Source organism: Salvelinus fontinalis, chromosome 12 (assembly GCF_029448725.1).
Source record: "Salvelinus fontinalis isolate EN_2023a chromosome 12, ASM2944872v1, whole genome shotgun sequence".
In the NCBI taxonomy this organism is placed as follows: Eukaryota; Metazoa; Chordata; class Actinopteri; order Salmoniformes; family Salmonidae; genus Salvelinus; species Salvelinus fontinalis.
The window spans coordinates 49,479,390-49,492,792 of record NC_074676.1 but is presented as its reverse complement, the minus strand read 5'-3'; the positions used below and the strand labels follow the sequence as shown (position 1 = coordinate 49,492,792).

The window sequence follows — 13,403 nt, the reverse complement described above, 5'->3', positions numbered from 1 at the left end:
GGCACAGCCAGAAGAGACCGGGCCACCCCTCATAGCCTGGTTCCTCTCTAGGTTTCTTCCTAGGTTCTGGCCATTCTAGGAAGTTTTTCCTAGCCACCATGCCTCTACATCTGCATTGCTTGCTGTTTGGGGTTTTAGGCTGGGTATCTGTACAGCACTTTGTGACATCAGCTGATGTAAGAACGGCTTTATAAATACATTTGATTGATTGGAAGTGTAGCCAACAATAGATGTATTAGATGTATGCCCCTAGAAAACCTCTGGAAGACTCCAGGAAAACCCCAGGAAGACCACAGGAAGACCTCAGGAAGACCCCAGGAAGACCCCAGGAAGACCACAGGAAGACCTCATGAAGACCCCAGGAAGACCTCAGGAAGACCTCAGGAAGACCCCAGGAAGACCCCAGGAAGACCACAGGAAGACCTCAGGAAGACCACAGGAAGACCCCAGGAAGACCCCAGGAAGACCTCAGGAAGACCCCAGGAAGACCCCAGGAAGACCACAGGAAGACCTCATGAAGACCCCAGGAAGACCTCAGGAAGACCTCATGAAGACCCCAGGAAGACCCCAGGAAGACCTCCGGAAGACCTCAGGAAGACCCTAGGAAGACCTCAGGAAGACCCCAGGAAGACTCCAGGAAGACTCCAGGAAGACCCTAGGAAGACCCCAGGAAGACCACAGGAAGACCCCAGGAAGACCACAGGAAGACCCCAGGAAGACCCCAGGAAGACCTCAGGAAGACCTCAGGAAGACCCTAGGAAGACCTCAGGAAGACCCCAGGAAGACTCCAGGAAGACCCTAGGAAGACCCCAGGAAGACCCCAGGAAGACCTCAGGAAGACCCCAGGAAGACCTCAGGAAGACCTCGGGAAGACCCCGGGAAGACCTCGGGAAGACCCCGGGAAGACCTCGGGAAGACTCCAGGAAGACCCCAGGAAGACCCTAGGAAGACCTCAGGAAGACCTGAGATTTGGAGTTGGCTACAGCTTATTTGAGCTGTTCTTGCCATAATATGGACTTGGTCTTTTACCAAATAGGGCTTTCTTCTGTATACCAACCCTACCTTTGGGTAACACTGGAGCACTCACAAGCAAAATATGAACACACTACACCCCGGTGCATGCACACACACACGGGCACACACTTGCGCACACACACACACACTGATGCACACATATGTGCACTCACGCACAGCAAACAAGCTTTCAATTTCCCCGGATTATCCCGACCCAGTATGATAACATAATCAAACTACCCGTGGCGAAGGAGAGTGAATGTCAATAGCGGTGACCTCCACACCTCTTTGCCTCTCCATGTGGGTTCCTGCCGTAATCAAGATGTCTTTTAAGGACTGGCGTCCGGGCGAGTCGGAGGGTCTATGCATGCGCCTGCACACCGATGTTGAAAGGCAACATTAGGGAAACATTGCCTGTCGTGTATGGGGGTATACCAGGCAACAGGCAGAATTGGCTCAGTTTGGCGCCACAGCGAGACACAGAGGCTCATGGAAATGTGTTCCTAAGCAGCATGTTTATCTAACCTCCCATCACTTTCTGTTTCATGATTATCGTGTGTGTGTGTGTGTGTGTGTGTGTGTGTGTGTGTGTGTGTGTGTGTGTGTGTGTGTGTGTGTGTGTGTGTGCTCTGTGTGTGTGTGTGTGTGTGTGCTCTGTGTGCATGAGGATGTGTGTGTGTGCATGCATGCGTGAGTAGATTGTGTGTGCATGTGTGTAGAATGTGTGTGTGTGTGCGTGTGTGTGCATGCATGCATGAGTAGATTGTATGTGCATGTGTGTAGAATGTGTGTGTGTGTGTGCGTGCTCTGTGTCTATGAGGATGTTTGTGTGTGTGTGTGTGTGTGTGCATTGAATAAGGAGTAAACGATTGGGAGATTGAGAATGAGAGACCGCAGCTCCATCTTTCTTTCAATCGCCGAAAGGGATAATTAGTTATTCAAATGAGCCACCTAGCTGTCAGCACTCAGGAGGCCAGCATCCTCAATCAGGATTGGCGCAGAGAGGTGCCACGGGTTCATTTCTAATTACAACCATGATATCCTGGTGTCACCGCTCTACCACTGTCTGTTGTCAGCTAACACACACAGATCAGAGGCAGGCCTATCCCTATCATCCTCATCACAGGGGTCCACCTGTAAGGCAGGAACCATTATCTGTGGCTCGTGTTTCCATGAGCAAGATAACAAGATGGACAAGCACACCACCAGCATGTCGTCTTCAGTAGGAGGGTGTGCAGGGCCTAGCTGTAAGGCCTCCCTTGTGACATATAAAGGCATTGGATGCATCCTAGCTGTAAGGCCTCCCTTGTGACATATACAGGCACTGAATGGATTTCTACAGGGTCAATTAACTAAAGCAATGATAAATCAGAGTGGATGATGGAAGGGGTTGAAAAGAGCATGGTGCATTGAGAACACAAAAGGAAAGTATGTCCTGCTTCTACCAACGGATCTCTCACTACCTCCCCCTTTCTTTGTCTCTCTCTATGTCAATCAATCAATCAATCAAATAATACATCTATCTTTTGAAGCTGGTGTCATGTGATGTGTGTGTCATATGATCAGTGTTGACATTAGGTGGGTTCCATAAGGAGTCAGTGGAGGTGGGTAGGAGTGGATAGAGAGACACATAAAAGCCTCATCTCAGGGTGACACTGACAGACGGGCTCAGCGGCTGCTAGGGAGGCTTAGGCTGTGTGTTCAGAATGAGAGAGAGAGAGAGAGAGAGAGAGAGAGAGAGAGAGAGAGAGAGAGAGAGAGAGAGAGAGAGAGAGAGAGAGAGAGAGAGAGAGAGAGAGAGAGAGAGAGAGAGAGAGAGAGAGAGAGAGAGAGAGAGAGAGAGAGAGAGAGAGAGAGAGAGAGAGAGAGAGAGAGAGAGAGAGAGAGAGAGAGAGAGAGAGAGAGAGAGAGAGAGAGAGAGAGAGAGAGAGAGAGAGAGAGAGAGAGAGAGAGAACCGGAGGGCAAGGAAGGGGCTTCAGTTGTCTCAGAGTGTTTGTGTGTGCGTGCGTGTTCAAGCGTTGGTGCGTTGGATAGGGTAAGAGAGAGAAAGAGAAAGAGAGACAGAAAGTCACTGTATACATGACACAACATGAGTTCCTGTTGAGCAGAGCAGGTAAGACTAAATTACAAGGAGATTTAGAGAGTGTGTATGTGCTCGTACACACGAGGAAGAGAGTACACGCCGAGGGACCAGAGTGAAGTATCCACTGTCGGTAGCTTTCGAAGAGCTTGAGGCAAAATTACAATCGTGATGCGACATGGGGGCCTTAGCGACACCTTAGCGACAGCCAGGTAATTACCTCCCCGGGCTGAGGGCCCTGATGTTCACCCCATGGGCCACCTGTCCCAAATGGCACCCTATTCCCTATGTAGTACACTACCTTTGTATACAAAAGTAGTGCACTGTATAGGGAATATGGTGCTATTTGGGATGCAACCAGGGTTTGCTTCTGATTCCACCAGTATAGAGTTGGGAGAGTCTCCTGATTGTATGGTGGGGTTGGCCTCATCTATCTCTGTAGACTGCCTGAATTCATTGAGGTAGAATGGCCTGCCACCCTGCATCCATGCCAGTGTCTACTGCGTGCCTGAAGAAGTGAACACATCAATGCCGTTTCTGTTTCTCAAGATTCGAGAAGCATCAGAGTAACTGGGGTGCGCTGCAATCCTTCAGCGGGAGATATACAGATTTCTCTTTCGATTAGGTGTACCCCGTTTTGAAGTTGACCCCAGTCTGGAACCTGCTGTCACACGAGGAGCTTGATGTTTTCACCTGAGAGGGCTTAATTCGGGTTTGTGATAAACACAGACGATTTGACGTTTTACAAGAGACTGCTGTCACGAACCTGTCATAACAATGTCATAGGAGTGATATAACAACTGTTATGCAATGTCATGCAAACCAGCTAAGTCTTGTCAGTAAAAGGAGGATGGAGGAAAGAGAGTGTGAAAGAGAGGAAGATGTTTTTCTCTCACTACAACTGTAGACATCTTCAGATTAATAGTATCAGTGGAGGGATAGCACAAGCTTGTTATGGGAAAGTGCACTCGCAGACATATTGGTAACACCTTACTTGACACCCAGCTACATAACACGTTATTACAAGGTCATAACCATGTCATAATATGCCATAACAGCTGACATAACTTGTCATAATCTGTGTCGTGACTTTACTTTCATTAATCTGATGACTGTTATATATCTAATCAAATAACTATGTAATTGTTACCCGATTAAATGAATCATGTAACAATTAACTCATTAGGATTAGGGGCACCACGAGAGCGGTTCTATAAAGAGTTACCATCTCCCGAATTAAACTCTGAAGATCTTTACCTATTAAATCCATAAACAGTCAAATTAATAATCATAACCTCGTATCATATCATTATTCGGAACAGTCGTATCCTCCTTGCATCTGCAAAAACTCAAGCCTTACTTATGATCCAGTACTACACAAATTGGTTTAATTATTTATTTACTAGCTAACTAAATGATAACACAGGATAAACATGCACACTTAATACATTAGAAACAGGTCCCTAGCGGACTGACAACAATATGGTTGCTTGTTACAAAAGACATGGAGAGGGCGAGAAAGAGAGAGAGAGAGACAGAGACACTTAACGTTGGTACATTTAGAAACTACTCTCACTTATACTTTGCACACGAACCGCTGCCCGCTTGGAGTTAAAAATCATGAATGTATTTACGTGGAAATGCCTTGGTTTGCAGTGTATCTCTCCTAACCGGGCCTTCTTGGAAAGGGGGTTGGTTAGGCCTTTTTGCGGCACGCTTATCCAAAAGGGGTCCCCACCCGTCTTCTACTGTTGCTCTCCTCTGCAGTCATCTGGTATCCAGTGACTTGACGTGTAGTCCTGAACTGAACTACAGATTTTATTCTACTTCCATTCGCTCTGGAAGATGATTCTTTGAAGATAGGCTAACCAGCCATGTTGATGGTTCTCAGTGGGGTGATGAGAGTAGCGTACTATGTTGATTTGAGAATAGTAGTGGAATAGTCCCACTTAAATTTGCTTTTCTACAACTAATAAAACTACAGCTACAACTACAGCTACAACTACTAATACAACTAATAAAACTACAGCTACAACTACTAATACAACCAATAAAACTACAGCTACAACTACTAATACAACTAATAAAACTACAGCTACAACTAATAATACAACTAATAAAACTACTGCTACAACTACTAATACAACCAATAAAACTACAGCTACAACTACTAATACAACTAATAAAACTACAGCTACAACTACAGCTACAACTACTAATACAACTAATAAAACTACAGCTACAACTACAACTAATAAAACTACTGCTACAACTACTAATAAAACTACTGCTACAACTACTAATACAACTAATAAAACTACAGCTACAACTACAGCTACAACTAATAAAACTACTGCAACAACCAATAAAACTACTGCTACAACTACTAATACAACTAATAAAACTACTGCTACAACTACTAATACAACTAATAAAACTACTGCTACAACTACTAATACAACTAATAAAACTACTGCTACAACTACTAATACAACTAATAAAACTACAGCTACAACTATTAATACAACTAATAAAACTACAGCTACAACTACTAATACAACTAATAAAACTACTGCTACAACTACTAATACAACCAATAAAACTACTGCTACAACTACTAATGCAACTAATAAAACTACAGCTACAACTATTAATACAACTAATACAACTACAGCTACAACTACTAATACAACTAATAAAACTACTGCTACAACTACTAATACAACTAATAAAACTACTGCTACAACTACTGCTACAACTAATAAAACTACTGCTACAACTACTAATACAACTAATAAAACTACTGCTACAACTACTAATACAACTAACAAAACTACAGCTACAACTATTAATACAACTAATAAAACTACAGCTACAACTATTAATACAACTAATAAAACTACAGCTACAACTACTAATACAACTAATAAAACTACTGCTACAACTACTAATACAACTAATAAAACTACTGCTACAACTACTGCTACAACTAATAAAACTACTGCTACAACTACCAATACAACTAATAAAACTACTGCTACAACTACTAATACAACTAATAAAACTACAGCTACAACTACAGCTACAACTAATAATACAACTAATAAAACTACTGCTACAACTACTAATACAACCAATAAAACTACAGCTACAACTACTAATACAACTAATAAAACTACAGCTACAACTACAGCTACAACTACTAATACAACTAATAAAACTACTGCTACAACTACTAATACAACCAATAAAACTACAGCTACAACTACAGCTACAACTACAGCTACAACTAATAAAACTACAGCTACAACTACAGCTACAACTAATAAAACTACTGCTACAACTACTAATACAACTAATAAAACTACTGCTACAACTACTAATACAACTAATAAAACTACTGCTACAACTACTAATACAACTAATAAAACTACTGCTATAACTACAGCTACAACTACTAATACAACTAATAAAACTACTGCTACAACTACTAATACAACTAATAAAACTACTGCTACAACTACTGCTACAACTAATAAAACTACTGCTACAACTACCAATACAACTAATAAAACTACTGCTACAACTACTAATACAACTAATAAAACTACTGCTACAACTACTAATACAACTAATAAAACTACTGCTATAACTACAGCTACAACTACTAATACAACTAATAAAACTACTGCTACAACTACTAATACAACTAATAAAACTACTGCTATAACTACTAATACAACCAATAAAACTACTTCTACAACTACTAATACAACTAATAAAACTACTGCTACAACTACCAATACAACTAATAAAACTACTGCTACAACTACTAATACAACCAATAAAACTACTGCTACAACTACTAAAACAACCATGCCACCCCCAGTTTTATCATTGGAATGTGATACAGAAAGAGGCAATGGTGGGCTTTAGGGCTATGTGGTTGCCTCCGAGCTGTTGGGTAGGCTGTTTGGAGTGTTTATCTGACTGGATGAAACAAAATCCACTTCTGAAATCAAAGCTGCGCCCCTAAATACAACAAATAAAATAACTGCTACAACTACCAATACAACTAATAAAACGAAGTAACTATAATACATACATATTTCCAAATATCTATACATGGTGATGTTTCTATTAGTTAAAAACATACAGTTTGATCTTAACATTTAAAAAGGGCTTTCTTAAATTCACTGTGTGATTTTTATGCCCTGATTGCTATAGGTAAATTATTCCAGACAGTAGGGCCTTTGTATCTGAAAGATCTTACTCTAACCTCATGAACCTCAAATCCAAGATGGCGTAGCAGTCAGACGTCCTTTGTCCTCGTCTTGTCGTGTCCTGTGTATATATATTTTTATATCCTTTTCTTCGCATATCTTTAAAAAACAATTTTTTCTAAACCTCAACTTCAAAACACTCTCCTGCAACCCGCCTCACCCAATGTGGTGCGGATCTGTTTTTTTCTCTAAAGTATTATTCACCTCGAATCTGGAATCCCCCAACAGAAGCTAGCCAGCTCACTAGCTACTAGCTAGCAGTCAGCTAATTACTGCTAGCGGTCATCAGCTAACCTTTAGCTCGGAAAGCTCTCACCAGTTTGTACAACGCGTCTCAAACCAGAGCATACCGGACCTATTTTCTCTCCATATCCCCGGATTCCTACCGCAGACTCTGAACATTTTCATCTGGTTCTTCGCAACTAGCTAACCGTAATCCCGGGTGACTACTCCTGGCTAGCGTTTCCATCCCGGAGCAAGCACCAATTAGCTTGAAGCTAGCCTGGCTAGGGCTCCTGGGCTACCACCGAAGCCCACTCCTGGGTTACAACATCCGGACCCCTTCTACTGCCGGTACGGGGCACGGAACCCCACCGATCCTCTACGACTGGAATACTGACATAATCTGCCCGAGGATTCCAACAGGCCCCTCAGGCGTGACTTCCGCTGAAGGCCCATTCTGCTAACCCCGGCCTACTAGCTACCTGGAGCAACTTGGAATCCTACTAATCCACGACTGGTTTATCAACGTCACCGCACGAAGAGCAGAATTACTCACCAATTTACCAGCATCGGACTGTCTCTCGACAACAACGCCGGATTCCTGCCGTAATCCCTGAGCCACTACTTCTGATCCTCACAGCTAGCTTGCAGCTAGGGCAGCTAGCGCCACTGCCACGAAGCTAACACCAGTTAGCAAACACAATTCTAAAATTCACAACCTCTCTTTCGCCATCGCCATCCGGCTTGGATTCTCTGTCGACACGACCACGTCTGGTCTGCAGACGAATACCCCATCCGCTCTGCCCTCAACCGGCCTCCGTCTGAGCAGACCCCCTCCGTCTGAGCAGACCACCCCCCGGGCTACTAACTTTAAAACGCCGCGTGCTAGCTTACTGGAGGCCTCCCTGCTCCATCTACGGCTGCCCCCTGGACACTATGATCACTTGGCTACATAGCTGATGCCTGCTTGACTGTCCATTAATTCACGGTACTCCATTCTGTTTATTTGTCTTTTATCTGTCGGCTCTGTGCTTTAACTCAGGATCTGTGTGTAGTTAATCCGACCCTCTCTGCCTAGTCGTCGCCATTTTTACCTGCTGTTGCTGTGTTAGCTGACTAGCTGCTGTTATCTCACCTGTTATTTTAGCTAGCTCTCCCAATCAAGACCTGCAATCACTTTATGCCTTATTGTATGTCTCTCTCAAATATCAATATGCCTTGCATACTGTTGTTCAGGCTAGTTATCATTGTTTTGGTTTGCAATGGACCCCGTAGTTCCACTCTCCGTACCTCTGATACCTCCTTTGTCCCACCCCCCACACATGCGGTGACCTCACCCATTGAGACCAGCATGTCCAGAGATACAACCTCTCTTATCATCACCCAGTGCCTGGGCTTGCCTCCGCTGTACCCGTGCCCCACCATACCCTGGTCTGCACATTATGCCCAGAATCTATTCTACCACGCCCATAAATCTGCTCCTTTTATTCCTTGTCCCCAACGCTCTAGGCGACCAGTTTTGATAGCCTTTAGCCGCACCCTCATCCTACTACTCCTCTGTTCCTCGGGTGAAAAAGAACATCCGGTTTGGAGCGAGCGGTCGCATTTGCATTCGCTCTGCAGGTAGTATAACTTTTCATTACATTTCATTACATTTCATTATAGTACAACGGTTTAATTTGTCTAACCTTAGCAATTTCTTCTTAGCTAGCTACTTAGCCGTCTGTGTATAAAAGATAATTGCGTAATTATCGTATTCCGTCGTCTATCGTAGTCCACACTGCTATCTGCCCAGCAGCTAGCAAACGTCCACCGTCTACCGAATAGTAGTATAACTTTTCATTACATTTCATTATAGTACAACGGTCTGATTTTCATTTTCATTACAGTACAACGGTTTGATTTGTTTGATCTTAGCTAGCTACATAGCCGTCTTTGCATCAAACATAATTGTGTAGTTATTGAGGTTCGCCAGCCAGCTATTTTCGCCCTAACGTAACGCAACGTAGCCAACACTGCTAGCTAGCCAGCTTGCCACCGAATAGCAGCATTGTAGAAACGAGTGCATTACAACGGAACGACTTGATCAGTGTAGTGTTGGCTGACTACACAGTTGTCTTTGCTATCTTTGATTTGTATTTGTTCGATCTTAGCTAGCTACTTAGCTGGCTACATAGCCGTCTTTGTATCGGTGATAATTGTGTAGTTATCAAGGTTCGCTGAGGTTCGCTAGCCAGGTATTCTCGCCCTAACGTAACGTAACGTAACGTAGTCAACCCTGCTAGCTAGCCAGCTAGCCACCGATTAGCAGCACTGTAGAAACGATTACATTACAACGGAACGACTTGACTTGTGTAGTGTTAGCTAGCTACATAGTTTTCTTTGCTATCTTTGTATCTAAGATAATTGTGTAGCTTTGAGTAATTATCGGTTAGCTAGCCAGCTATTTTTCGCCTGCCGCGCTGCCGTCCTCCTACCTAGCCAACACTGCTAGCTAGCCAACTTCTACCGAATAGCAGCACTGTAGAAACTTACATTACAACGGAACGACTTGATTAGCGTAGTGTTAGCTAGTTGTCTTTGCTGTCCTTGTATCCATGATAATTGTGTAGTTTAGAGAAATTTAGTGAAATTGTCGAGGTTACCTAGCCAGCTTCACTTTCAACAACGTAGCCACTGCTAGCCAGGCTACTTCACCAGCCAGCAGTACTATATCATTTTAGTCAATAAGATCTTGTATTTTATTTTTATTTTTTTGCAACGTAAGCTTAACTTTCTGAACATTCGAGACGTGTAGCCCACTTGTCATTCTAATCTCCTTTGCATTAGCGTAGCCTCTTCTGTAGCCTGTCAACTATGTGTCTGTCTATCCCTGTTCTCTCCTCTCTGCACAGACCATACAAACGCTTCACACCGCGTGGCCGCGCCCACCCTAACCTGGTGGTCCCAGCCCGCACGACCCACGTGGAGTTCCAGGTCTCCGGTAGCCTCTGGAACTGCCGATCTGCGGCCAACAAGGCAGAGCTCATCTCAGCCTATGCGTCCCTCCAGTCCCTCGACTTCTTGGCACTGACGGAAACATGGCTCACCACAGATAACACTGCTACTCCTACTGCTCTCTCTTCGTCTGCCCACGTGTTCTCGCACACCCCGAGACCTTCTGGTCAGCGGGGTGGTGGCACCGGGATCCTCATCTCTCCCAAGTGGTCATTCTCTCTTTCTCCCCTTACCCATCTGTCTATCGCCTCCTTTGAATTCCATGCTGTCACAGTTACCAGCCCTTTCAAGCTTAACATCCTTATCATTTATCGCCCTCCAGGTTCCCTTGGAGAGTTCATCAATGAGCTTGATGCCTTGATAAGCTCCTTTCCTGAGGACGGCTCACCTCTCACAGTTCTGGGTGACTTTAACCTCCCCATGTCTACCTTTGACTCATTCCTCTCTGCCTCCTTCTTTCCACTCCTCTCCTCTTTTGACCTCACCCTCTCACCTTCCCCCCCTACTCACAAGGCAGGCAATACGCTTGACCTCATCTTTACTAGATGCTGTTCTTCCACTAACCTCATTGCAACTCCCCTCCAAGTCTCCGACCACTACCTTGTATCCTTTTCCCTCTCGCTCTCATCCAACACTTCCCACACTGCCCCTACTCGGATGGTATCGCGCCGTCCCAACCTCCGCTCTCTCTCCCCCGCTACTCTCTCCTCTTCCATCCTATCATCTCTTCCCTCTGCCCAAACCTTCTCCAACCTATCTCCTGATTCTGCCTCCTCAACCCTCCTCTCCTCCCTTTCTGCATCCTTTGACTCTCTATGTCCCCTATCCTCCAGGCCGGCTCGGTCCTCCCCTCCCGCTCCGTGGCTCGACGACTCATTGCGAGCTCACAGAACAGGGCTCCGGGCAGCCGAGCGGAAATGGAGGAAAACTCGCCTCCCTGCGGACCTGGCATCCTTTCACTCCCTCCTCTCTACATTTTCCTCTTCTGTCTCTGCTGCTAAAGCCACTTTCTACCACTCTAAATTCCAAGCATCTGCCTCTAACCCTAGGAAGCTCTTTGCCACCTTCTCCTCCCTCCTGAATCCTCCTCCCCCTCCCCCCCCCCTCCTCCCTCTCTGCAGACGACTTCGTCAACCATTTTGAAAAGAAGGTCGACGACATCCGATCCTCGTTTGCTAAGTCAAACGACACCGCTGGTTCTGCTCACACTGCCCAACCCTGTGCTTTGACCTCTTTCTCCCCTCTCTCTCCAGATGAAATCTCGCGTCTTGTGACGGCCGGCCGCCCAACAACCTGCCCGCTTGACCCTATCCCCTCCTCTCTTCTCCAGACCATTTCCGGAGACCTTCTACCTTACCTCACCTCGCTCATCAACTCATCCTTGACCGCTGGCTACGTCCCTTCCGTCTTCAAGAGAGCGAGAGTTGCACCCCTTCTGAAAAAACCTACACTCGATCCCTCCGATGTCAACAACTACAGACCAGTATCCCTTCTTTCTTTTCTCTCCAAAACTCTTGAACGTGCCGTCCTTGGCCAGCTCTCCTGCTATCTCTCTCAGAATGACCTTCTTGATCCAAATCAGTCAGGTTTCAAGACTAGTCACTCAACTGAGACTGCTCTTCTCTGTATCACGGAGGCGCTCCGCACTGCTAAAGCTAACTCTCTCTCCTCTGCTCTCATCCTTCTAGACCTATCGGCTGCCTTCGATACTGTGAACCATCAGATCCTCCTCTCCACCCTCTCCGAGTTGGGCATCTCCGGCGCGGCCCACGCTTGGATTGCGTCCTACCTGACAGGTCGCTCCTACCAGGTGGCGTGGCGAGAATCTGTCTCCTCACCACGCGCTCTCACCACTGGTGTCCCCCAGGGCTCTGTTCTAGGCCCTCTCCTATTCTCGCTATACACCAAGTCACTTGGCTCTGTCATAACCTCACATGGTCTCTCCTATCATTGCTATGCAGACGACACACAATTAATCTTCTCCTTTCCCCCTTCTGATGACCAGGTGGCGAATCGCATCTCTGCATGTCTGGCAGACATATCAGTGTGGATGACGGATCACCACCTCAAGCTGAACCTCGGCAAGACGGAGCTGCTCTTCCTCCCGGGGAAGGACTGTCCGTTCCATGATCTCGCCATCACGGTTGACAACTCCATTGTGTCCTCCTCCCAGAGCGCTAAGAACCTTGGCGTGATCCTGGACAACACCCTGTCGTTCTCCACCAACATCAAGGCGGTGGCCCGTTCCTGTAGGTTCATGCTCTACAACATCCGCAGAGTACGACCCTGCCTCACACAGGAAGCGGCGCAGGTCCTAATCCAGGCACTTGTCATCTCCCGTCTGGATTACTGCAACTCGCTGTTGGCTGGGCTCCCTGCCTGTGCCATTAAACCCCTACAACTCATCCAGAACGCCGCAGCCCGTCTGGTGTTCAACCTTCCCAAGTTCTCTCACGTCACCCCGCTCCTCCGCTCTCTCCACTGGCTTCCAGTTGAAGCTCGCATCCGCTACAAGACCATGGTGCTTGCCTACGGAGCTGTGAGGGGAACGGCACCTCAGTACCTTCAGGCTCTGATCAGGCCCTACACCCAAACAAGGGCACTGCGTTCATCCACCTCTGGCCTGCTCGCCTCCCTACCACTGAGGAAGTACAGTTCCCGCTCAGCCCAGTCAAAACTGTTCGCTGCTCTGGCACCCCAATGGTGGAACAAACTCCCTCACGACGCCAGGACAGCGGAGTCAATCACCACCTTCCGGAGACACCTGAAACCCCACCTCTTCAAGGAATACCTAGGATAGGATAAA

At 46.0% G+C, this 13,403-nt stretch overlaps 1 protein-coding gene across 1 annotated transcript; it reads left to right on the top strand.

The window, feature by feature from the left end:
- Positions 1 to 243: 243 nt before the first annotated feature.
- On the top strand, positions 244 to 945 carry LOC129866576 (S-antigen protein). The gene has a single exon (XM_055939326.1). It carries the CDS (start codon positions 244 to 246, stop codon positions 943 to 945), a length of 702 nt encoding a protein of 233 aa, XP_055795301.1.
- The last annotated feature ends 12,458 nt before the right edge of the window (positions 946 to 13,403 follow it).